Genomic DNA, 24,817 nt, shown 5'->3' on the forward strand with positions numbered 1-24,817 from the left:
TTTTCAACTCTTACCTTCAGCTTTAGAATCAACAATGTGTATTGCTTCTAAGGCAGAAGAGTGGTAAGGACTAGGCAATGGGTGTTAAGTGACTTGCCCAGGGTCACACAGCTAGGAAGTGGTTGAAGCCAGATTTGAACACCCAGGATTTCCCTTCTCTAGGCCTGGCTCTCAATGCACTGAGCCACTCAGCTGTCAAAACACCCCCTGACCCCCATGGCTGATGAAGAAAGAGAGATCCATGTTACTTTTGTACCTGTAGGAAGTGTCCGAACTAGAACTCAAAGTCAGGTCTTCCCACTCTCTTACAGCACTCTTTTCACTATTACTTGGTATTTATTTTACTAGGGTCTTAAAAACACATTGATGACTTTTAGTTTATTTCTAGCTCCCAATAAGTGTGCAAACTGATCAAGAACATCTTTTGTAAATGAGGATATCATTCTTAGTACTAACCCAAAAGATGTAGGCATTCAAGTAGTCTTGAAGTTTGTTAAATTTAGGCAACCATTCAACTAATTAAAATTAGGTAACCAGTCAGTAAACATTTATTAAGTATCTGCTTTGTGCCTTGGAATGGATGGGTGCTCGAGGAGGACTAGCACCTCTGGTATAAGGGCTTGCTTAAAGGGTATAAGCCCTTTTCAGGGCTACTCATCTACTTAAAAAAATTATTTTATTATTTTTTTAAATCCTTACCTTCTCTCTTAGAATCAGTACTGTGTATTGGTTCCAAGACAGAAGAGTGGTAAGGGCTAGGCAATGGGGATTAAGTGACTGGTCCAGGGTCATACAACCAGGAAATGTTTGAGGCCAGATCTGAACCCAGGACCACCCATCTCTAGGCATGGCTCTCAATCCACTGAGCCACCCAGCTACTCCCATGCTCATCCACTTTTGGTGTTTACCTGTCACCAAACAGGGTTAAGTAACTCGCCCAGGATCATACAGCTAGGAAATGTCCAAGGTCAAATTTGAACTCAAGACCTCCTATGGCTCTCAATCAACTGAGTCACCTAGCTGCCCTCAAATCTTAATATTTAAAAAAATATTCCTGTTGCAATTCTGGCTTCATCTTTTCCAGTAATAATACAGCTATTATGATTTTTACAATATCACCTTCCTCCTGAGGTTATTATGAGAATATAAAGCACTGCTTACCCATTAAGTAATCTCCCTACCCTTTTTTGGATGTTATCTATGGCTTAATATATAATATAAGTAATTTATAATACATTTATGATCTATAATATATATGGTAATATGTAAAAATAATATGCCTTATTCCATTAAGATTAGTCTTATTGTATCCTTATATCTTTAGCTCTTAGCATATTGCCTCACACATTAGTAGATAGTTAATAAATGTTTGTTGTTGAAGTGAACTAGTTAGTGACACTTAGGGATTTTCTTTTCCAAATAGCATCTTTATGCTTTTAGAAGTCAACTTATCTTATATGTCTGTTTTGTAAGGGACTGGTAGGGAAAAGCATATCTTTCTTTTTTTTTTTAACTTAAAAAATTTTATTTAATTAATTAATTTAGAATATTTTTCCATGGTTACATGATTCATGTTCTTTCTCTCCCCTCTTCCTATCCCTCTCCCATAGTGTATCTTTCTTGAAAAGAAAAAAACTCATGGATTTCTAGTTCAACCAACTCAGGGCAAATCATGCCATGTGTTCCATTTTGTGGCGCAGTATGACTTTCCTCAATGGAATGCATGCTTTCCAGCTACCATGATCTTCCCACATCAGCTGGCAGAAAGCATTTGCTTCTGAAAAACAACCACAAATTGATGGGTATCCAGTTGACTCTCCAGCTTTCTATAGTGTAAGAAAATATCAGTGCTTAAACTTCAGTGGTATGGCATTGCTTTGTAAATCAAATTTATGTTTTACAATAAGTATCTGTATTTTATGACTGGCTTCTAGAAAAGTGATTAAGAATAGATGATTTTTTTCTTGCAAAGATTTGACCAATGCCTGACACAGAGTAGGTACTTAATAATGCTTGTTGACTGACTTTGTCCTCTATGCAACCTGGAATGTTTAATTTCCCTTCCAAATTAAACATAGAATCATACTTAGAAGGGATTTTAAAAGTTATCAGGTCCAGGAACAGCTAAGTGGCTCAGTGGATTGAGCACCAGACTTGGAGCCCAGAGGTCCAGGGTTCCAACCTGGCTTCAGCTACTTCCTAGCTGTGTGACCCTGGACAAGTCACTTAGTTGCCTTAGTCACCCTTTGCCTAGCCATTACCACTTTTCTGCCTTGGAACCAATAAATAGTATTGGTTTTAAGATGGAATGTAAGGATTAAAAAAAATTAAAGTCATCTGGTCCAAAACTCTACACAAAAAAATGAATGAAAAAAAACATTTAATAACTAACCAATGTGCTAAATGTTAGGGATAGAAATAGGAAAGTGAGGCAGTCTCTAATCTCAAGAACTCACATACTAACTGGGACAAATAATATACATAGGAGGGTTCAGCTGTGAAACTGATGGAAAGATTCCAGAATGCTTACTATGTAGATCTAATGGCAATCTTTCTGGGGTCTAGAGAGCATTTTATCAGTGCAGATTATAAGGCTCAAAGCAGGAATGCCACCTCAAATATCTTTGATGAGTGGTCATCTTTGTTCCAATTTTTAAAAAAATTAAGCTGAAATAAAACTTATTGTAATTTCCTCCTTTGTGTCCCAATTCCACTTTTATTTTTTTAATTATAAAAAATTTATTTTACCAATTATATGTAATAACAATTTTTCACACAATATTTCCAAGAAGGTTGATTCAGCCTAATATAATTTACTAAATACTTTTTGAAAATTAAATGTTCAGTTTTTTTCAATCAGCAAAATTTCCTCCCTCCTCTTGCTTCAATTGAGATTGAAAGAAAAATATCACCCCTTTACATATAACTATAGTTAAGCAAAAATAGGCTGTTGTATTATTAATTCTCTGGAATTGTGGTTCATGATTATACTAATCAAAGTTCCTAATACTTTTTCAAAGTTGTTTGTTTTTATCATGTTTTTGTCATTGCATAAATTGTTCTGGTTCTGCTCATTTCACTGTGCAGCAGTTCATCCCCAAATTCCCAAGTTTCTTTGAGACCTCCATTATTTCTTCTTTTCCTTTTTTCCCCCCAACCCTTACGTTCTGTCTTAGAATTGATACTGAGTATTGGTTCCAAGGCAGAAGAGTGGTAAGGACTAAGCAATAAGTGGCTTGTCCTGGGTCATACAACTAGGAAGTGTCTCAGGCCAAAGAGAGCCAGACCTACAGATAGGTCTGGCTCTATCCATTGAGTCACCTAATTGCCTCCTTCATTATTTCTTATAGCACAATAATTTGTATACTGTAATTTGTTTAGCCACTATAAATTAATGCCTCTTCAGATTTCTATTCTTTGCCACCTCAAAAAGAGCTTTAAATATTTTCATATATACTTGCATAGACTTTGTTTTACTTTGGGACTATTCTTTTGCTTACTATAACCTCTCTTTAATTTCCCCTTCTTTCTTTCTGTCTTATTTCCTTGTTGAGTAAAATGTATTTCTGTAGCCAATTGTGTGTATGTATGTGTATATGTTCTTCCTTGCTTTGGCCAGTTTAAATGAGAGAGAGATTTAAGTGTTAGCCTGTTCTCCTACCCCTTCTTGTATAGATTTCTACTTGCACTTTGATTATGTGATATAATCTTCCCTATGTCTCTTTTCCCTGTCCTCCTAGACTGTTCCTCACCTCCTCCCTTTCCATTCTTCAAGATCATCAAGATAGAACCCGACCTCTCCCAGGCTTCTGCCTAATTAGATGTCCTTTATGGCCCTGATGATGATAGGGTTCAGTGAGGACACATATATCATCTTCTCATATTAGAAATGTAAGCAGTTTATCTTTGTTTATTCCTTAATTGTAGTTTACTCATGTTTTCTTTTTTTATGTTTCTCTTAACTCCTGTTTTAACTTCAAAGTTTTTGCACAGCTTTGGTCATTTCATTAGGAATGCTTGGAAGTCCTTTTATTTCATTAAGGATATAGTTAACTCATTTTGTTTCCAAATTTTTTCTTCTAGAGCATTCATATCAGTTATTAAAAATTTTAAAAACTTCAAAAACTCTTGCTTCATCTCTTCCAGGAATTCTAATCAAACTTGTGTCCAAGCTATGTTTTCTTTGAGACTTTGCTTGCGGATATTTTATCTTCTTCTGGTTTTGTGTTTTGTATCTCTTATAGTATATAATAGTATAATATGGTGGAATTATTTTTTGTTTGCTCATTCTTCCAGCCTTTTTCCTGACTTAGGATTTGATGTTAGGACCAGTTTCTGTGTATTTTTGGAGGAAATGTCTGGACTGATCCTTATATTGTTTTCTTGGAATATTGGGTATTGTGTTATTCCAGGTTATCAGTGGTAGCTCAGGCTATGGATCTGCAAGCTTCCAGTATTTACAGAATGATCTAATCCAGGGCAAAGTCTGACCATTGCCACCCTGATTTGAACTTTGCAAGTTCCTGAGCTTATATTTGTGTCTAAGCAATGGTAGATTGCTACTGGACTCAGCCCCAGTCAGCTAAGCTAACTGGAAAGATCTAATACTTCAAAAGGACAGAATTGTAGATTTCCCTTTCTTTACTGGGGATTTCTGCCCTCCATATTTCTCTGCATGCATCAAATTGAGCTAGAAGCTGCAACTGAGATTGCAGTTTGCTCCTATACTCGGTCACGTAACTGTTGCTTGCTTCTAAACTTGCTCCTTGTTTGATATACAGTCTAGAGCTTGAGCTCTTCTCCTCATCCTGGGCTACCACCTTGGGTTCCTTCCTCCCCTGACTGTGACCTGGTAGAAAGTAACGGAACTATTATGTGTCTACCTGTTTCTGTCTCCTACAAAATCTTTATAGCTGGAAATATTTTGGGTTTATTTGTTCTGGATCTATGATCTTCTTTGTCCTGGTACATGGCTTCTCCCTGACCCCACTGACCTCAGTCCCACCAACCCTGCCTGGTTCAGCACTCCTGACCATACCCCATCCCTACTGTCCACAGACCAATTTGGTTCTCTCTTTATTTTGATCTGGCCTGGAAAAATGACTTTTGCTGACATTCTTTGGGATTTTTTCATCAGGATTTGATCTGGTGTTTTTCTAAATTTTTTTGGAATGGGGGTGGGGAGGTCACTGCTTTTTTTAATGCCTACTACCCCACCTTGGCTCTGCAGCTAAATAAACTACTTTTAGTAGTAATTTTTAATAGTAAAATTTCCTCTTATGTGTTTTTCTTGAAGGTTGCTATAAAGATCATAGATAAAACCCAGTTGGATGAAGAAAACCTCAAGAAGATTTTCCGAGAAGTTCAGATTATGAAAATGCTTTGTCACCCACACATCATCAGGCTATACCAGGTACAAACAATCATGATATTTTCCTCAGAACTCCAGGAATAGCCACCTATTACTGCTGCCACCTTTGAAGAAAAAAGATGAAAGAAATGACAATAGTATAGCCATTTCAGAATATTTATCCAGGATTATTGTGAGGATGAAATGAGATAATATTTGTAAAATGCTTAGTGTAGTACTTAGTGCAGAGTAGATATTATTTATGTTCTAGTTATTCTTATTATTACTATTATTATTTTATTACTACTGGAAATTTGCTTCTACTTAGCTGCAAAAATCTGAGATTGATCCTAGACAAAATTTTTAAGCAGGCAGCATACATTTCAGACAACTTTAATTTAGGCAAAGAACAATCCTCTAACCCCCAGCTTCTTAATATCCCCCTCAGTTGCATACTTTTCTTGGTCTTCATATTCTCTAGACATTTTCTAATGAAGTAAGCTCTTTGTAGATGTATAGATGTAGATGTTGTAGATGTTTAAATTTGAGTATGATTTTCTCTTTACCACAAGAATTGTACAGTTGCCCAGAATTTGATGAAAATGTAGATATCTTATTTTGGTCAAATAATGCCCTGAGATTCTGTAAAACATCAGAGATTTTGTGAATTTATCAGCATCTGTTGATAATTGTTACGGATTAATTTATTTTGTTAGATAGCTCCCTGTATACCTAACCTTTGAATCTCAAAGTTGGATAGAATCTCAGAGGTCCTTTAATTTAAGTGTACTTGAACAAGAATCTACTGGCACTTTGGCATTCATTCAGTATTTGCCAAAAACTTTCTACTTCCCAGTATATACCATATCATTGTTAACTCAAATAATAAGGAAGCTTTGATGAATTATTATGATGCAGTTTTCACTTAGTAATTTTTATTATTGTTTTCACTTCCCTCTTTGTGAGTCCAAGATCAATAATTAAAATTAAGCAGTTGTTGATTACTTTTCAACATTATATGTTTAGGCAGCTTGTAACACCACCTTTCCAGAGGCTCACCATATTACAGACAGTGCAGATGCTTGATCTGCTTAATCTCGGTTAAAATCCTGAACTCTCAAGTACAAGAACTCTACTAATCTCATTCTCTCTTGTTGTAGGGATTACTAGTATGCACCATCACTCTTAATATATGGACATTATAATAACTTTATTTATATAATTCTAAATTATTTGCCAAAATAGTTGCATTGATTCATAATTTTACCAGAAATGTACAAGTGTGCCTCCAATCTCTCTAGGATTGATTATTCTCATGTTTTCTCACCTTTGCCTGTTTGCTGGATGCAAGGCAAAACCTTTTAATAACAACAATAATAAAAATGATATTGGAAATAATTAATAATATCTAACATTTATATGTCTTTCCCTTTGTGCAAGGCACTATACTAAGCAATTTCCAAATATCTCATTTGAATCTTATAGCAACCCTGGGAGACTAGAGCTATTGTTTCCCTCATTTTATACTTGAGGAAACTGAGGCACATGAAAGTTAAATGACTTGCCTGGAATTACACTAGTAAATAGCTGAGGCTGAATTTGAACTTAGAGCTGCCAGACTACAGGCATAATGCTGTTACTGTGCATTATTAATTATTTGGAGCAGATTTTCCAGGTGGTTCTTAATAGTTTGCCATTTTGAGAATTATCATGTCCTTTGACCACTTCCATTGTGGAGTGATTTTTAGTCATTCACACACACACACACACACACACACACACACACACACACACACACACACACACGTACATATACATACATTTCATTGTTGTCTATATATCGTGAATACCTAACTTTTATCTGAGAAATTTGAAAAAAATATTTTTCCCATTTGTGCAGAAGCTTTGTTGTTTTTATGTATATGTATCCAGTTATGTGTTTTATCTTTTGTAATTGACTGTGTCCTTTGTTTAATTACTCATTCCCATAGCTATCAAATGTACTATAGCAATTCATATAGGAAATCATACATTATGAAAAAAGTTGGATTTGTATTAGTAATGCCAGGATTAGGAAAATAGTCATTAAAAACAAATCATACTAGACCACACAATTATTTTAATAGATGCAGAAAAAGTGTTTGATAAAGTACTATATTTTATGCTAGAAGTCCTACAAAGAACAAGCTTAGTAAGATTTTTAAAAAATCACTTACAATATTTAAAGTCCCAAGCAATATGTCTCTAATATCAAATCACTTCTTGAATGATTTTAGTCATGTACAACATTGTCTGAGGGAAAGTATTATTGCCCTCATTTTAGAGAAAAGAAAATTGAAGTTGAGATTTAAGTGACATGATCAAACTTCTTGTTTGTTGCTGTTAGTCATTTCAGGTATGTTTGACTTTTGGTGACTTCATTTGGTGTTTTTTTGGCAAAGAAACTAGGGTCGTTTGCCATTTCTTTCTCCAGCTAATTTCACAGGTGAGGAAGGAAACTGAGGCAAACAGGGTTAAGACTTTCCCAGGGTCACACAGCTAGTAAGTATCTGAGGCCAGATCTGAACTCAGGAAGGTGAATCTTCCTGATGTCAAGCCTAGTGTTCTTTATACTTTGTCACCTGATTGCCTCCAAGCATCATCTGTAATGGAGATAAACTAGAATTTTCCCAATTAATATTTTCCAACTTAATTGCCCTAAGTGGTAATCAGATTAAAATAGAAAAGAAACATTATGTTCTTAGGTAGAAAGTAATGTAAAAAACAAGATATCAATTAAGAAGATGAGAAGAAATTAGGGGAAAAGCAGATGATATAACTTTCACAACTCTGGATAGGAGATATGACCCTATTTATTTCTTCATATTTTTCTTTTCTTGCAATTCAATATTGTTCCACTCATACATAATTTATATACCATTTATATTTTTTATCCAACCATTTCCTAATAGAAGGGCTTTTCTACTCCCGCCAACCCTTATCCCTCCTCTTCCTTTTTTATTTTTTAATTTTTAAAAAACATAACAGTAGGGATTTACTGTATTTATTTGCAAAGAAGTTGTGCTGTTTGTTACTGCCTAACTCTTAAACTTGGTTATTCATAATGAGAGTGGGAGGACTTCTGGAATAGTTAGGATATTTTGGAACTTCTCAAACTACCCCTCCATATTAGTAATGTTACTATTATTTTCCATATTATAAGAAGTTGTTTCCCTGGTATCCCCTTTATTTTTTCTTCAAGGTCATACTGTTTATAAGTAATAAAGCAAAGTGAAATCCTTTCTTCTTATTCCAGATCCAGTATTCTTTGCACTATAGTGTATTGACTCTCCTGGGTACAAATCCTAGTTTTGTTATTATAAGACATGCTATCTTAGGAAATTCTTTAACTTCTCCCAAATCCATTTTCCTCATTAAAAAACAAAACAAAACAAAACAAAGATAATGCTAGTAATTCTAATGTCAGGAATTTTAGACTAGATACAAGTAGAGGACAAAATGGGATCACTGGCTTGCACAAAGCATTTTTGAAATCTCTGATTTTGCATTATGTATGCAAATACATATTCTGTCAGATAGGGAGCAGCCTTACTTAAAAACCTGTAGGTGAAAATAGCTCTTCCCTAGTAATGAAGGATTGATTCCCTACTGAACTCCCACTCTCACTTAGTTAAAATGAGTAGCTTTGTCATTATTATCTTGTAATACTTGCTTGTTACTGGCCCAGGCATGTGGATGACTGAAGGAAATGTTTAAGGCTTAAACAAATTCAGAGCACAATGTTCAAACTTTAAAGAAAGACCACATTTTAGTAGTATGTATTGTTAAAGTTTCAAGGTAGAAGGCTTCTTCTGAGGATTAATCCTTACAAAGGGAAATGGATTATGTTTGCAGGAATTGGCCTGTTGAAATTGGTCAGGCTAAATTATGCTTGTCTCTACCCATGCTTTACCCCTGAAGTAAATCCAATTCCATGTTTTTGCTCATCTGATGCCTTCTGAAGTACTTTGTGTAGACTCTCAGAGAACCTAGTTACTTCTTAACTTACCTTTAAAAAAAATAAAACTACTCTTAATGCTCAATGTAGCTTCTTTTGATCTTTTTAAAGAAATTTAAGGTTAGCTTTGTATCTGGATTCTAAGAGCTTTACATCTTGCCCACAATTTTACCAGCCCACCAAACTTTTAGACAAGTAGCCATTTCCCCAACTCTTGCTATTAATATTAGTAACATTTCTTCTTTATATTTTGGAAGGGGCTTTCATTTTATCCCTTCTGGCAGCTGACTTTGTTTGGTGAGTTCCCCAACATTCAAAGAAAAAATGGAACTCTTCTCATGGTCACCAGTTGAAAGGAGCCTCACAACCAAACTACTCCAACTTGAATCTGAAAAAGAAATTATTCTCCAGTATACCTGACTAATGGTCTTATAATGTTTGGTGGGAGGCTTTGTATAACTCTTATTGTAAGGAGGAGATTTTTTTTTGTTACATCAAGCCTTTAACTGCCATTTTCCACTTTCATTTTTTGTTCCTCCCTTTGGGACCAAGCATAACAAGTCTTATCTGACCTCTACTTGGTAGCCTTTCAAATAGTGAAGGCCAGTTATTATGTCTCTCCTAAGATTTCTCCTCAATATTTCTGGTTCTTAGTGATTTCATAATCTAGATACCCTTCTTTATCCTGATTGTCCTTCCCTGGGACAATTCTAGTTGCCTATATTTCCTAAAATGTGACACCTAGAACTGAATTTAGTGCTTCCACATGTGGTCTGACCATGGCATGACATAGTTACACATCAGGGCTGTCAGCTGTCCATATTGGACACTCTCTCCTAAGGAAGCTTGAAATCTCATTAAATTGCTTGGCTGCTGGATCCCCTGTTGGCTTTTATTACTAAGGCCATAACACTTGTCATTTAAGAAGACCAATGTGAAAGGTAGATAGCTGAGAGAGAAATGTTTCAAAAACAGATACCATGTACAAATATAAATGTCAGACATGTATACAAGTTAATTTTTTAGCTTTTTCTGGGAGGTGAATTAATGGTCTGGAATTAAATGGTTATTAGCTTTTAGAAAAAGCACAAAACCATAGTTCCCAGGTTTCTTAAAGTGTTTATTTTCCTCTTCCTTTCAGCATTTCTGAGCTTTACGTGATTGATGTTGGATAGGAACTTTCAGTTTTGCTTCTTGGCAACTTCTGTATTTCTTAGTTGTCTGGAGTTTTGAGAAGAAAGAAAGACATTGGTGGGAACAAGGGTGAGAGAGAGACTGTTTCTCTCAATTAGTAAGTTTCCCACTGTTAAGAACTTTGAGGAATGAAGTTGTGGCTCCCCCTCCCCCCAGCATTTTTATCTCTGTGGGAAAATGACACATGTTTCTTGCAAGTAGTAATGGATGTGTCAGCCTTTCAATTAAAGAGGAATCATTAGTTTGCCTTCTTTTCATACCATCATGTTATGTATGTCAATGCCATTTTCTTACTTTTGCATCCAGGTTATGGAGACAGAGCGGATGATTTATTTAGTGACAGAATATGCTAGTGGAGGAGAAATATTTGGTAAGTACTTTTATTGCATTCTTTGAACCAATACTGTATTGAGTAAACTTAATACTTTGTCCCTTTAGTTCAGGTGTCACTTGACACTACCCTTCAGTGTTGTCAGTTTCTGTCAAGTAAAATATTTTTGATTCAACCTGAAAAATTACTTGTCTTGGGTATTTGTCATTTATTAGCATTCCAGTTGAAAACATTGAAAACCAAACACACATCCCAACAGGCTGCTCAGAGCCTTTCCTTACTGACAAGTATTCTGCATATGTACCTGTGTGTATGAGAGAGAAAAAGACAAAGACAGAGAGAGAGAGAATGTGACATAGACAGAGAGAGTGTTTGCACAGACAGGTGGGTGGAAGAGAAAAGGATGGGAAGATAGCGAAGAGGCTAAGGGATAAAATATATGAATGAGAATGAGATACTGGAAGCAGTCAGTCTCAGAAACATTTAGCTATGTTATATTTAAATATAAAGCCATATTCTGTACCATGTGTTCACAGTTTTCCTTGACTCTTGCTAAATTTCAAGGTTTTTTTTCCCCCCTTAGCAACTGTTTTCTTTCCTCACAATGAAACTTTCCCCTGTTATTTCAGTGACACTGTCACAAAGGGATGTTGTACACTACTAGCTCAGAAATAAACAGTATACTGTGATAGTGACAGGAGGGTCTGGCTTTTTGAGAAGAAAGCTATGACTAAAATATTTTAACACCAACAATAAGGAGTAAAGGTGGAACAAACAAAACTAGATTGGTATAAATACCTTTTCTTCTAGTATGTCCTTTGAAAAGTTCTTTCATATATATTAGACTTAATTTGTATTTTAGAGAGTTTTTGTTTTCATATAGATTGTAGGAATATATTTCTATTAGCTTATAGGTCTAGGTAGTTTGCCAATTAAAGCTATTTTAAGTGTTGTGACTTCTAAAATAATGTTTTCTTATTGGTCATTTCTGGCTTACAATGGATTATTAATTGTCTGCATTTTCTTCCTAAGTTGGGAGCTTTTGCCTCTGAACATCTTTATCATTTCCCTCTAGAAACAGCAGCATCAGTTTGGCCAGATTTTACCCTTTGTTGTATAGCAATGAGGAAAAAGCATAATCCTGTAGCATGCACCAAGATAGGAATAATATCTGTAATTGTTTGCTCTTTTGACTTTTGTGATAGATAGGAAAAGTGATTCTTTTGATGTCATCCTTATGCTTAGACATTGTATTTCTGCACTCCAGATTGATTATTTCTTGGTCAGAAGGTAGATATCATGCTTCATCCTCAGCCCTCTGAAATTATGGTTGGTCATTATGTTAATTGGGGTTCTTAAATCTTTCAAAGTTGTTTGGCTTTACAGTACTGTTATTGTAGAAATTGTTCTTCTGGTTTTGCACATTTCACTCTTAATTATTTCATACAAGTCTTCCTTTTTCCAAATCTTTCATCATTTCCTGTGGTTCAACAATTTTTTGCCTCCAGGAAAGAACTGCTATAAACATTTTTTTTGCACTTATGGGTTCTTTTCTTCTTTCTTTGATCTTTTTTTGGGGGCATAGGCTTCATAGTGGTATAGCTTTGTCAAAGAATATTCATAGATTCTTAGCTTTTGGACATACTTTCAAATTGTGTTCTAGAATGACTAGACCAATTCACAGTTCCCACCAAAAAAATTGATTAATGTTCCTGTCTTCCTACAGCCTTTCTAGCATTTGCCATTTTCTTTTTCATTAATTTTGCTGCTATGATGGGGAACTTCATTTGCTTTAATTTGCACTTGTCTAAATAGGGATTTAGAACATTTTTTTCATATCTGTTAATAGGTTGAATTTCTTCTTTAGTAAACTACTTGTTCATACCTTTGACCATTTATCAATTTGAGAATGCCAGTCACAACATTTATTACCCTTTCCAACATAATGCAAAATACATTTTAACAATTCTTTAATAAAGGATGAAATGAATATCTTTTTTAGATTTATATGGCACCTTTGTTCCATAGATTGGATTAAAAAGAAGTTTTAATTTGTTATGAAATTCTTACTGGTAGGTAAGCACAGTGAATGCTGGCGTCTTGGAATTAATTAGTTTCACTATTTGTTCATCAATTAATTATACATTATTTGATTTCTTTAATTTTGAGAGTTGACTAGGAAGTAATAAACAACCATCTGTAGAAATATTACTAAATTTTCAGATCAGTAGTGTAAAAGTAAGGTTAACATCCCATTAGTAGTGTATCGTTAATAAGTCTTTCATGTGTCCTGTTCTTTTTTTTTAATTTGGGAAATTTAATTTAATTAATTTAGAATATTTTTCCATGGTTACATCATTCATGTTCTTACCCCACCCCCTCCCCCCATAGCCTATGTGCAGTTCCTCTGGGTTTTTCATGTGTCATTGATCAAGACCTATTTTTATATTATTGATAATTGCACTAAGATAATCATTTAGAGTCTATATCCCCAATCATATATCCCCATCAACCCATGCGATCGATCATATGTTTTTCTTCTGCTTTTCTGTTCCTACAGTTCTTTCTCTGCATGTGGATAGCATTCTTTCTCCTAAGTCCCTCAGAATTGTCCTGGATTTTTGCATTGCTGCTAGTAGACAAATGCATTACATTTGCTTGTGCCACAGTGTATCAGTCTCTGTGTATAATGTTCTCCTGGTTCTACTCCTTTCACTCTGCATCACTACCTGGAGGTCATTCTAGTTCAATGTGTTCTGTTCTAGTCTTCTTCCATTACTCCATCATGTCATGGATTTTAGAAGGTTTTGAGCAATATGTTAAGTCCTGCCAGGCAGGAATGGTTTCAAGTATAGGCCCTTTAATGGATAATATTGATGTCTTTCTGGCAGAGAGAAAAGTGAGTACATCTGCTCTCAAGGAACTCACATTCTAATTAGGAGAGAAAACATAGGGTTGGGTTAATTTCCGTGATAGCCTGGTGACAAAGCCCAACAGCCAAACATTGTAAGACTGATAGTAAGGCATCATGGGTCTTGGGTATATAATGGCAGAGAAATTAGCCCCAAAACATTGCCTATTGGGAGCAGAGGTAGGGACTCCAAGTTTTGGCTTGGAGAGAGGCTCTGGGTTGCCTCTGATGGAGGTGGGGCAAGTTGACTGAAGGCTGACTATTTTTTTGGCCACAAGGAACTCTCAAAGACATTAGATGTGTTGTGATATGCAAAATTGAGAGGGAGAAGGAGACACAGATAAGCAGAATTGCAAATCTTTGAAAATACTGATGAATTCCTTTCTATGTGCTGGTAAATTATGCCTTTAATGCTCTGTACTAGGAATTTGTCAGGAATATAAGTCAAGCACATGAGGCTATCTATCAGTCACACTCAAACTCTGTAAATGAGGGCATTTACTCTACCCTAACCCTATAGCACCTTTCCCATTCTCCATGGACATTCATGACCAATAGATCAGCAATCTCATTTTCCAGTTCTTTTATTACCCCAGAATGTAGTTGATCTTGATAATTGAATTTATTGAGCATAGCTCATTCCAGTCATCATGTAATTTATCCATTTCCTACAACCATTTAAAAATATATTTATTGTTGTCTAAAGATCATTTTCTTTGTAAGAAAATAAAAACAATAATAAGTAAGTAGTTTAGACCTTTTCCTCCTCTCTTATTTCCTCAGACAACTCTTAAATCACCTGAACCTTTAACCTTGGTTGCTTTTTGATTTCCTCCTTGTTATCAGTTTAGCTTTAAAAATCTTTTTATTTGTCCTTGGAATCCATTTCTAGTCCCAGATCCTTTGGATCTTTAATGCTCCTAATATAATGTGTGTTTTACCTTCTCTCCTATAATATGTTCTTAAATACATTTTTATCTTGTAAAAAAAAAAACCTATTTGTCTTAATAATAATTTGTATAAAAATGCTAAAAGTAATGCACACAAGGCATTTTATCTGTTGGCATAATTTATTATCAGCATATTCTAAATTGTCAAAGGCTGCCCATAGAAAGGTAGGTACATTAAATCATAAATTAAAATGTAAAACTGATCCATTTATTCACCTCTCAGTTGTTAAAAGTTTATTTACCTCTCAGCTGTTAAACTTCCACAGGTTAATTCTTACCCCAGATATATATCCTAAAGTTTTATTCATAGACCTGAGAATCAGAAACACTAGTGCTTTATCAAAGGAACATTTCCTGAATTGCAAGCAGAATTTTTATCTAAAGTTCTTAAAATTCTTATGAAGAAATTTGGAGGCTGTTTAGAAATTTGTGTTTTTGATTGTTAGTATTAGTATTTCAAATTTATTATCTTCTGATAGTATCAAAATTGCACATATGATATAGATGAGAACCAGTTTCAATGTGCTACCCAAATATTGATTTGAGATTATTTCTTTTATAGTTTTCTATTTGCATTGACTTTAGACAATAGCTTTTCCCCTATGGGTTTATTTATACAAATGAAGAACTTTATTTAACATTCACTGCCACTGCAGAACTACTTAATCATTCACATAAAACTTATGAAAACCCATTAGTATTCTGCTATTTTTCTACTTTTCCTCCCCCATTTTTTTTCCTTTTGGTTTGATAATTCATTTGCTTGGTGTCTGAAATTACTTTTAAACTTCTCTTTGTAACCTAATCTGTTTATATGGACAAGCCATCGACAAATCTGTACTTAAGATATATAGGATTTTCAGGTTGCTATCTATGCTTTCTGCTAAACTTTCTATTCACAGAAGTCTGTCCGTCTGTCTGTCTGTCTGTCTGTCTGTCTGTCTATCTATCTATCTATCTATCTATCTATCTATCTATCTATCTATCTATCTATCTATCTATCTATCTATCTATATCTACTCCAAAAGGACTTAAAATTGAAAGTTCCAGGCAGCATGCCTAAGAATTCTACATTATTAAGAGAGCAGACATAGGTATACTGATGATTAGCATTTTTTTGAGGCTATCAAAGTTTCTCTGCCTTCTTTGGTTAATTTAATTTCTCTAGCCAAATTTTGATTGAGAAGAACCAAAATTGATTCCAGGAAAAGAAAAATATAACTTTGATGGCCTAGTCGGAAACAATCAAAGATGGATGTATATAAAAATTATTTGCATAATTTATATTTCATTGTGTTTCATCTGACTGTCAATTTGAAAGTGTTTACTATATTTAAGGTGACTTAAACTTATGTGGCCTTTTCTGTAGGTTTTGAAAGCTGAAGGAAAAAAATTATCTTTTGACTAAAAAAAAATTTAGTAGTAACTTTTTAAACTAAAAGAATGTTCTTGTAAAGTTATTAGTGCTTTGGGGAGGTTGTGTTAGTTATTTCATTGATAAATTATTTTTTAAAGTCTAGCATTTTCCCCACTTTCCTGCCTCTCTGCCTCTTATACTGTTTTGGGGGCTGTAACTAGCTGGTGCTACTGATGACTGTTAAGGAATTTACTTTTTTTTTTCCCTAGCAATATCTGATATTAAACTAGAATTGAAAAGAAGTACCAAAATCTGCCATCCCACAATTTTTAAAAGTTAGCCCATATTAAACTGGCAAGTAGGAGACAAGAAGTCCAAAATAATCTAGATCTATTTATTTTATTTTATTTTTTTGATTTTTTTGATTTGTATTTGTATTTGATTAGTAACATCTTTAATGTTACTTATTTTTTGGCCAATCCACATAACCTAAAGGAGTCCTTAATGAAACTTTTTTCCCTTTGAAGGTCAGTGTTTTAAATATGGGACTTGTGTCACGGATTTAGAAGAATAGCTAAGTACTTACTTTCCTCCTTGAGATCTACTTAATTTCTTTTTTTTAAAAAAACATTATTTTATTTGGTCATTTACAAACATTATTCATTGGCAACAATGATCATTTTCTTTTCCTCCCCCCGCCCCCCTCCCACCACTTCTCCCATATCCAACGCACAATTCTACTGGGTTTCACATGTGTTCTTGATTTGAACCCATTTCCATGTTGTTGGTATTTGCACTAGAGTGTTCATTTAGAGTCTCTCCTCAGTCATTTCCCCTCAGCCCCTGTAGTCAAGCAGTTGCTTTTCATCAGTGTTTTTACTCCCACAGTTTTCCTCTGCTTGTGGATAGTGTTTTTTAGATCCCTGCAAGTTGTTCTGGGACATTGCATTGACACTAATGGAGAAGTCCATTACGTTTGATTGTACCACAGTGTATTAGTCTCTGTGTACAATATTTTTCTGGTTCTGCTCCTTTTGCTCTGCATCACTTCCTGGAGGTTGTTCCAGTCTCCATGGAATTCCTCCATTTTATTATTCCTTTGAGCACAATAGTATTCCATCACCAACATATACCACACTTTGTTCAGCCATTCCCCAATTGAAGGGCATCCCCTCATTTTCCAATGTTTGGCCACCACAAAGAGTGCAGCTATGAATATTCTTGTACAAGCCTTTTTCCTTATTATCTCTTTGGGGTACAAACCCAGCAGTGCTATGGCTGGATCAAAGGGCAGACAGTCTTTTATCGCCCTTTGAGCATAGTTCCAATTTGCCCTCCAGAATGGTTGGATCAGTTCACAACTCCACCAGCAATGAATTAGTGTCCCTACTTTGCCACATCCCCGCCAGCATTCATTACTTTCCATAGCTGTCATGTTAGCCAATCTGCTAGTGATACCTCAGAGTTGTTTTGATTTGCATTTCTCTGATTATAAGAGATGATCTACTTAATTTCTAAATCTACTTAACTTCCACTTAATTTGGTGTCTTATTTGCCATTTCATTTTTTCCTTAGTCAGAGTAAGCCTAGAACCCTTAGTATAAAGTTATAATCAAGTGAGATAAAAAACAGAAAGTTATTTCTCCACATAGCTCAACTAGAAAAAGCTATTCTGTGGTGATGGTGGTGGTGGTGGCAGCTACAAAAGTTTTCCTCATTTAAAGGTAGTAAAGAACTGGTTTGCCTTGGAGATAAGAGTCACAGGGTGAGTTGCATAAGCCCTCTACTCACATAAAGTCATTTGTTGCTTATCTTTAATATTTAAATATAGTGTTATCTATAGAGGTCAAGTTATGAATTAAGAGAATATATATAATTGGAATCATTCATGACCCTTATTGCATATGTGTGGATTTACCTTTGAGATGAAGAAGCCATTGTTGCTGTTTTAGGGTTTGGAATTTTTGAGGACAGGGATAATCCAAAACCAGGTTATGCCTGGGGGAGCATTAGTGTGGTCAGTAGAAGCATCTCAGAATTGTCTACCACTTCATTTAGTATTATACTCAGGATATGCTGTGCTTTTTGTCCAATACATCTTCAACATCCAGTACAAAGACTGTAACAATTTGATTAAGATTTAAAAGGAAATAGTTTAATTTGAAACCAGTAAAATGTTTTAGAACTAGAGGAAGTAAAGCAGTTAGCCGGTCTGCCTCTGCTCTAACAGAAGTTATCAGGATAGAATTTGAGAAATCTCATTACACCAGTGGGGTCTGAATGTCATTCTTGAAAGGTTCCCCCCCCCCACTCCCCATAAATGTGGGAAGTTGTTTTCATAATTGTCCTAGATCTGCACTATCTTTGATAGTCTTTTTTCCTATAGTGATCAGAGCAAAAATTTCCTTCTACATTGATTAGAGTAAAACAGTATACTTGAAAATGGAGCTGCTATAGAAAGTGTGTAAGATGTGAATCTTTGTCTTTCCGTTCACTAACTGACATTGGGCAAGTTATTTAACCCCTTAGGGCTTCATTTTCCTCATCTGAAAAAATAAGAGTTGAACTAGATGACCCTTAAGGTCTCAATTTATGATCTTATGAGACTTTACATTTTGTTATCTATTGCATTAAGAGCATAGTAGAGTTTAGAACTAGGAGGGACATAGATAGCCCTTTCATTTTACAGGTGGAGAAATTGAGGCCCAGAAAAGATAAGTGATTTGACCCAGATTGTATAGGTTTTTATGTACATTTCAAAATTTTGCTGATAACCTTTTTTTATATCACTTTCATTTCCAGATATGCCTTTCTTCCCCTACTCAGAGAGTAGTCCCTTGTTACAAAGGGGAAATAAAAATAGCAGTTCATCAAAACTAATACATCCAACTGAGTCTGACAGCATATAAAATGTTCATACTCATAGTCCCTCATCTCTGCAAAATTGAGAGAGGCAGAGAAACAAGAGACAGCGAGAGAGAGCATTTTCTCAGCTCTTCCAACTGTCTTTTTAAAATTCCACAGCATTTTACTTATATAACTGAATTGTTCTTTCTGTCATTGTTCTTCTCACATATAGTATTGTACTAATTATTTCTTACACATACATATATTCATAAAGCTTAAAACCACACTAAGGCTTTTGGATACTATAGATACTCTTGATATGCATAAGTACATACATATATCATATATTATTTTCCAATTTATTTCTGCATCAGTTTCTAATGTGTTTTTCCTATGCTTTTCTGAATTCTTTATACATATTATTTCTTAAAATATAGTTATATACTACTTTCATTTTCCACAGTCTGTTCAGTTACTCAACAGTCAATGAGCTATTTTCTTAGTTTCCAGTTCTTTGGTACCATAAAAAGTTCTTCTGTGAATATATTGGTATACATGAAACCTTTCTTTTTTGCCTTTAACCCCTCCGGGATATGTGCCTAGCAGTGGACTGCAAGAGTCTAGACATTTCATTTTTGCTAATTTCTCAGCAAAATTCCAAATTGTTTTCTAGAATGGTAGGACCCACTTCACAGACACAATAATAGTGTATCAGTATGCCTGTTCTGCATCCCCTCCAGTGTTGACTGTTTCCATCATAATTAGGCTAGTTTTAAATAGCATTAATATCCAAATCCTCAGATCCAAATCAAGTGCTCTCTCTACTGTACCAGAATGCTTATACTGTTTATAGCACAGGTTGGGCACTGGCTCTTGTGATCTCAGCAGATTTCTAAAGTTGAGAGTTTGGATCTCCATGGCACTGAGACAGGAGTGGTGGTGAAGCAAAGTAGTTGGTGGGGCAGGGTTGCACTGAGGTTGAGGAGTTGCATTTTTTTTGCATTACTTTGGGTCCAGACAGCTTGTGAAGCCTTGCTGCTAAGTATGGAGGAGGGAGAAACCTGTATAGTGCCTACTATGTGCCAGCCACTCTGCTAAGTACTTTAGAAATATTATTTCATTTGATCCATACAATCCTACCGTGCAGGTACTGTTGTTATTCCCAATTTACAAGTGAGAAAATGGAGACAAACACAAGTTTTAGTGACTTGCTCCGGGCCACACATCTTAGTAGTGTCTGAGGCCCAAATTGACTTCAGTTCTTCCTGACTCAGCATTTCATCTACTGCACCATCTAGCTGCCTCTAGTTACAGGAGAAAGTGTTCAGAGAGCTTTGAGTTAGGGTGAAATTTTTTGCTCTCCTTGGGTTCTTATTGTCCTAGACCATGGAAGCAACTAAAATTACTTTATCACTGTTAGTAATTTTGGAGCGGTTTGACAGGTCATGAGAATTAGAGAAAATGTCTAGTCCTTCATCTTCTTTGGCTGTTTGACTCCAAAGCAATGTGTGAGATATTGACATGGAATCAACCACGCTTGGAAATTACTTGGATAAGGCAGGTAAAAGAAGGAAGAGTCAAAGTTAACTCCTCCTTGGAAAACCTGGTGACTAGAAAATTGGTAAACTCATATGAATTAGCAGAGTTGTAACTTGGATTGGATTTATAGTGAAAAAAAAATGTTGAGCTTAAATGGATGGAGCATCCAGGTAGAGATGTTCAATAGGTAGTTATAGTTGCTGGATTGGAAATTGAAAGAGTGCTATATGAGGAAGTAAAAATAGCACTCAGGACTCAAGTGGATGAATCTGTGTATCACTACAGCAAATACACAGTCCTCTATTTTTCTTTTAAAGCTCTTCACATAGTATAGTCCCTTCTACATTTGCATTCTTACTGTAGTTTTACTCCCTTCCACGTTCTCCGTGATCTTGAAATGCTGGCCTTTTTGGCTTTTTTGTGCATAACATTCTATCTCCTGATGGTGCTTTTTCACTGGCTATCTACCATTCCTAGAATTCCCCTTTTCTTCACCTTTGGCAAAAACTAAGCTCTGATCTCACCTTTTATAGAAGACCCTTTCTGGTAGTGCCTTCTTTTTGAGATTACCCTCTTATGTGTACTATATATATCTTATATACATACAGTTATTTCTCTATTGTCTTCCCTATTAGAATCTGAGGCAGGGACCTTGTTTTTGCCTTTTTAAAATATCTCCAGGGCTTAGCATGATGCTTGGAACATAATTAACTCTTTTTTTTTAATTTTATAATATTTTATTTTATCATTTCCAAGCATTATTCATTAAAGACAAAGATCATTTTCTTTTCCTCTCCCCCTACCCCCCATAGCCGACGTGTGATTCCACTGGGTATCACATGTGTTCTTGATTCGAACCCATTGCCATGTTGTTAGTATTTGCATTAGAGTGTTCGTTTAGAGTCTCTCCTCTGTCATGTCCCCTCAACCGCTGTAGTCAAGCAGTTGCTTTTCCTCGGTGTTTCTACTCCCACAGTTTGTCCTCTGCTTATGAATAGTGTTTTTTCTCCTAGATCCCTGCAGATTGTTCAGGGACATTATACCGCCCCTAATGGAGAAGTCTATTACATTCGATTATACCACAGTGTATTAGTCTCTGTGTACGAGGAACATAATTAACTCTTAACAAATGTTTATCGACTGACTGGTCCAGAACAATTCTGTATAATAGGAAGCACAATTTTTGAAAGTATAGAGGACTTAGCACAGAAAGGAAACAATAGCAAAAGAATGGGAAAATGTGAAAAAGTGACATGGCAAAATCATAAATCACATTTATATAGCACTTTAAGGTTTTCAAAGTGCCTTTTTAATAAGATTATAGGATATGCATTGCAAGTTTTATTTTTATTTTCTTGGTTTTAATTTTTATATTTTAATTTTTTTTTACCAATTACATATATTAACAAATCTCTACACAAATTTTTCTAAGTTATGTGATTGAACTTATCTCCCTCCCTCCCTTTATTACCCATTCTTGGTGCTGGCAGGTGATTTGATTTGGGTTATACATGTATTATCATATTGCAAGTTTATTATCCCCATTTTAATAGAAAGAGAAAATGAAGCTCAGAGGAGTTATTTGCCCATTGACCCAGCTCATATCTCTCAGCTCTCCTGATTCTAAAACTCAGGTTCTTTCCATCATATTAACTATCAGCAAATAAAATTTCCATCCCCACCCCCTACCCCATGTTACAATTCTGTTTCCTTACTCTGATAATGGTCTAATTAAATAGATAAAAAGAAGAAAAATATGCACTTTAAAAAAATAATTTTTAATTATTCATATTGCCTCATACCTGGCAGAACACCATTTGTACTTGGTAAATGTTAGTCTGAAACCTCTTCATTGCCTGGAAGAACTATAAATTGCTTGTGGTAAGTGGTAATAATTAATTCAGAATTACCTTGACCTGTGCAATCCAGGTTCCAGAAGACAGTTTTAGAAAGTCAGGATGAGGATCTAGAGGTGGAAAGATGATACAGATGAGTAGTAGCAAATGAAGAATTTTGCTGTGGGGTGGCTGAGTTTCTTGGCAGGGAAGGCAAAATGACAAATCTACCTTTAGGCAGTGCCAGCATTGCCAGCATGAGGCTTGCGTGGTAGGGACAATATGATAGAGTTGAGTATACTCTTCTTAACCTGCTCACCAGGAACCTGGGTTATTTTGGCCTCACCCTCTTTCTTCTGGAAAGAAGCATTTGTTTGAAAAACAGGAAGTCGTTTCCATGGGTGCAAAAATAATAAATGACAGAGCCAAATTATTAGCAAAATACTACCTGCTATAGTTACCTGGGAATTGATAGAAATCCTCATTTCAGGTTGTCATATAAGATGGGCAGGGATTTCATTTCTCTTCCTCACCCCCTCAGAATTTGAGCTATGCCTTCATTCCCCAGTCAATGTTTATAGTAAAAAAAATGAATTATTTTAAGAAATAAATTGAGCTTTCTAACATACCACAACAAAAATGGCATGCCAACTGATACAATTCTTCATTCCATTTGCATTTTGTCGACCTCTTTGAAAAAAAATAGTCTGATTATTCAATAGGTTGTTTCTTTCTCTCCTTTCATATAGGAGTAGAGTATAAAAATGCATTCCTTCCACTTCTGAATGAATTTGCCATTTGTGTAAACTTTTTTATTTTTTATTTTGTCATAATAGTTATGATAGATCTTCAATATCATTCTCAACTGAAGTTTCAGTTGTAATGGAAAATATGTAATAAAATTGTAATGAAATGAATGATAATAAGGAGCTAAAGAAACAGGTTTACATTCATTCATTTAATGTTTAATATGGATTAGATGATGATGGAGAAAATTGAGACTCACTGTTGGGAATTTAAAAATGCCACAAAAATTGGTAGATTGAAAAATTGATTATTAATTTGAGTATTAGAACTGACTTTTTAAAAAAACTTGTATCTTCCATCTTAGAATCAATACTAAATATTGGTTCTAGGCAGAAAAGCAGTAAGGGCTAGGAAATTGGTATTGTGACTTGCCCAAGGTCATACAACTAGGAAGTGTCTGAGGAAATATTTGAACCCAGAACCTTCTGCCTCCAGGCCTGGCTTTCTATCTGCTATGCCACCTAGAACTTTTTTTTTTGCCTCCTTTTGTATCCCTAGCAATTAACACAGGAGCTTAATATGTATTGATGAATGAAATTATTAGTTTGGGGAGCATAGAATAATGGGGGTGGGGGGAGTCAGGAATTTAACTTCATGGCTCTTAATAAATGGTGACTTTAGAATATTTATTGATGACAAAAAAGTAGTTCTTGAGATAGGAATTATAGAAAGGATGTCTAATTGAGGATTGAATCAAGAAAGTCCACAAGATTCCTTAGAGGTATAGGGAACAAGAAGTACACTGAGTAGCATTTTTATCCTGTCTTTTTGCCAGCCCACTGATCTTCCTCTAGTAGCCAAACCAACTCTTCAGAGGGCCTTGAAGCAGGAATTCATTCTGACAATTTTCAGATGACAATTACCATCAGTATTGAGTGGTTTCAGTATTTATATTGTCTCAAATACCTTTCAAAACCTTCCAGAAATTGCCCCATACGTTCAGCTGCCGTGTCCTGTGTTAAGTTTTAGGGTAGACCACTGCTATGAATTTCTTCACTGAAAGTCATATTTCATATCTGAATGGGAATTTTTGTATCCTGCTCCAGAATATATATGAATATAACCAGCCATTTGTCATGGGGCATTTTCAACTGGGACTGGAAACCACTGTAGTCTGTTTGTTTTCCTAAAACGCCTACCAGCATGGAGCCTTGGGCAGAAAGCAGATGAATTATGAATTGATTTAAAAAAAGGAAAGAATAACCTACAACATAAATAATATTGATTTAACACAATGTCATATCCTTAGAGAAGAATACTTTTCCCAAAATGATTTTATTTTGGATATTATATCACTAGATTGCCTAGGGAGAGAGCTACTTCTTAATACTTGATAATTAACATCTTAATTATAGAATTTGGAAAGTGGTATATAAATATCACCTATGGCTTTTGGGTTACATACAAGTCATTTGCCTAGCAGTCTGTCAAGCACAAATCACTACTGTCACTGTACTTGAATGATAACTGTAATTCAGATTTATCACCTTAAAGCATTGCCACATTGTTAACTGCTTCCTAAACACCAACACAAAAAATTGAAATGTGTTTTATATATGCATCTTGTATTTTTATTAGGATTCTTTTAAATTTTCATTCTATTAGCATATTAAGTTAAACAGTGTGGCACTTCATTCCCCAACTACACCAGTCATCAGAATTTATTTCATTCTTTCTGTTTAACAGTTTGAGAATGGGA

At 35.1% G+C, this 24,817-nt stretch overlaps 1 protein-coding gene across 8 annotated transcripts in view; it reads left to right on the forward strand.

Annotated features, from left to right (window-relative positions):
- SIK3 (SIK family kinase 3) overlaps positions 1–24,817 on the forward strand; it is a 301,246-nt gene that overhangs the window by 152,789 nt on the left and 123,640 nt on the right. For 7 of the 8 annotated variants that reach the window (XM_056794354.1, XM_001380826.5, XM_007494739.3 and 4 more), the window contains 2 exons: positions 5,297–5,413; positions 10,848–10,911. In XM_056794354.1, coding sequence (XP_056650332.1) covers positions 5,297–5,413; positions 10,848–10,911 — 181 coding nt within the window. Of the gene's footprint in view, positions 1–1,617; positions 1,834–3,740; positions 3,892–5,296; positions 5,414–10,847; positions 10,912–24,817 lie in introns of those variants that run through there. The other variant, XM_056794356.1, reaches the window with a different exon arrangement.

The sequence above is a fragment of the Monodelphis domestica genome, chromosome 4 (genome assembly GCF_027887165.1).
Source record: "Monodelphis domestica isolate mMonDom1 chromosome 4, mMonDom1.pri, whole genome shotgun sequence".
Taxonomy (NCBI): domain Eukaryota; kingdom Metazoa; phylum Chordata; class Mammalia; order Didelphimorphia; family Didelphidae; genus Monodelphis; species Monodelphis domestica.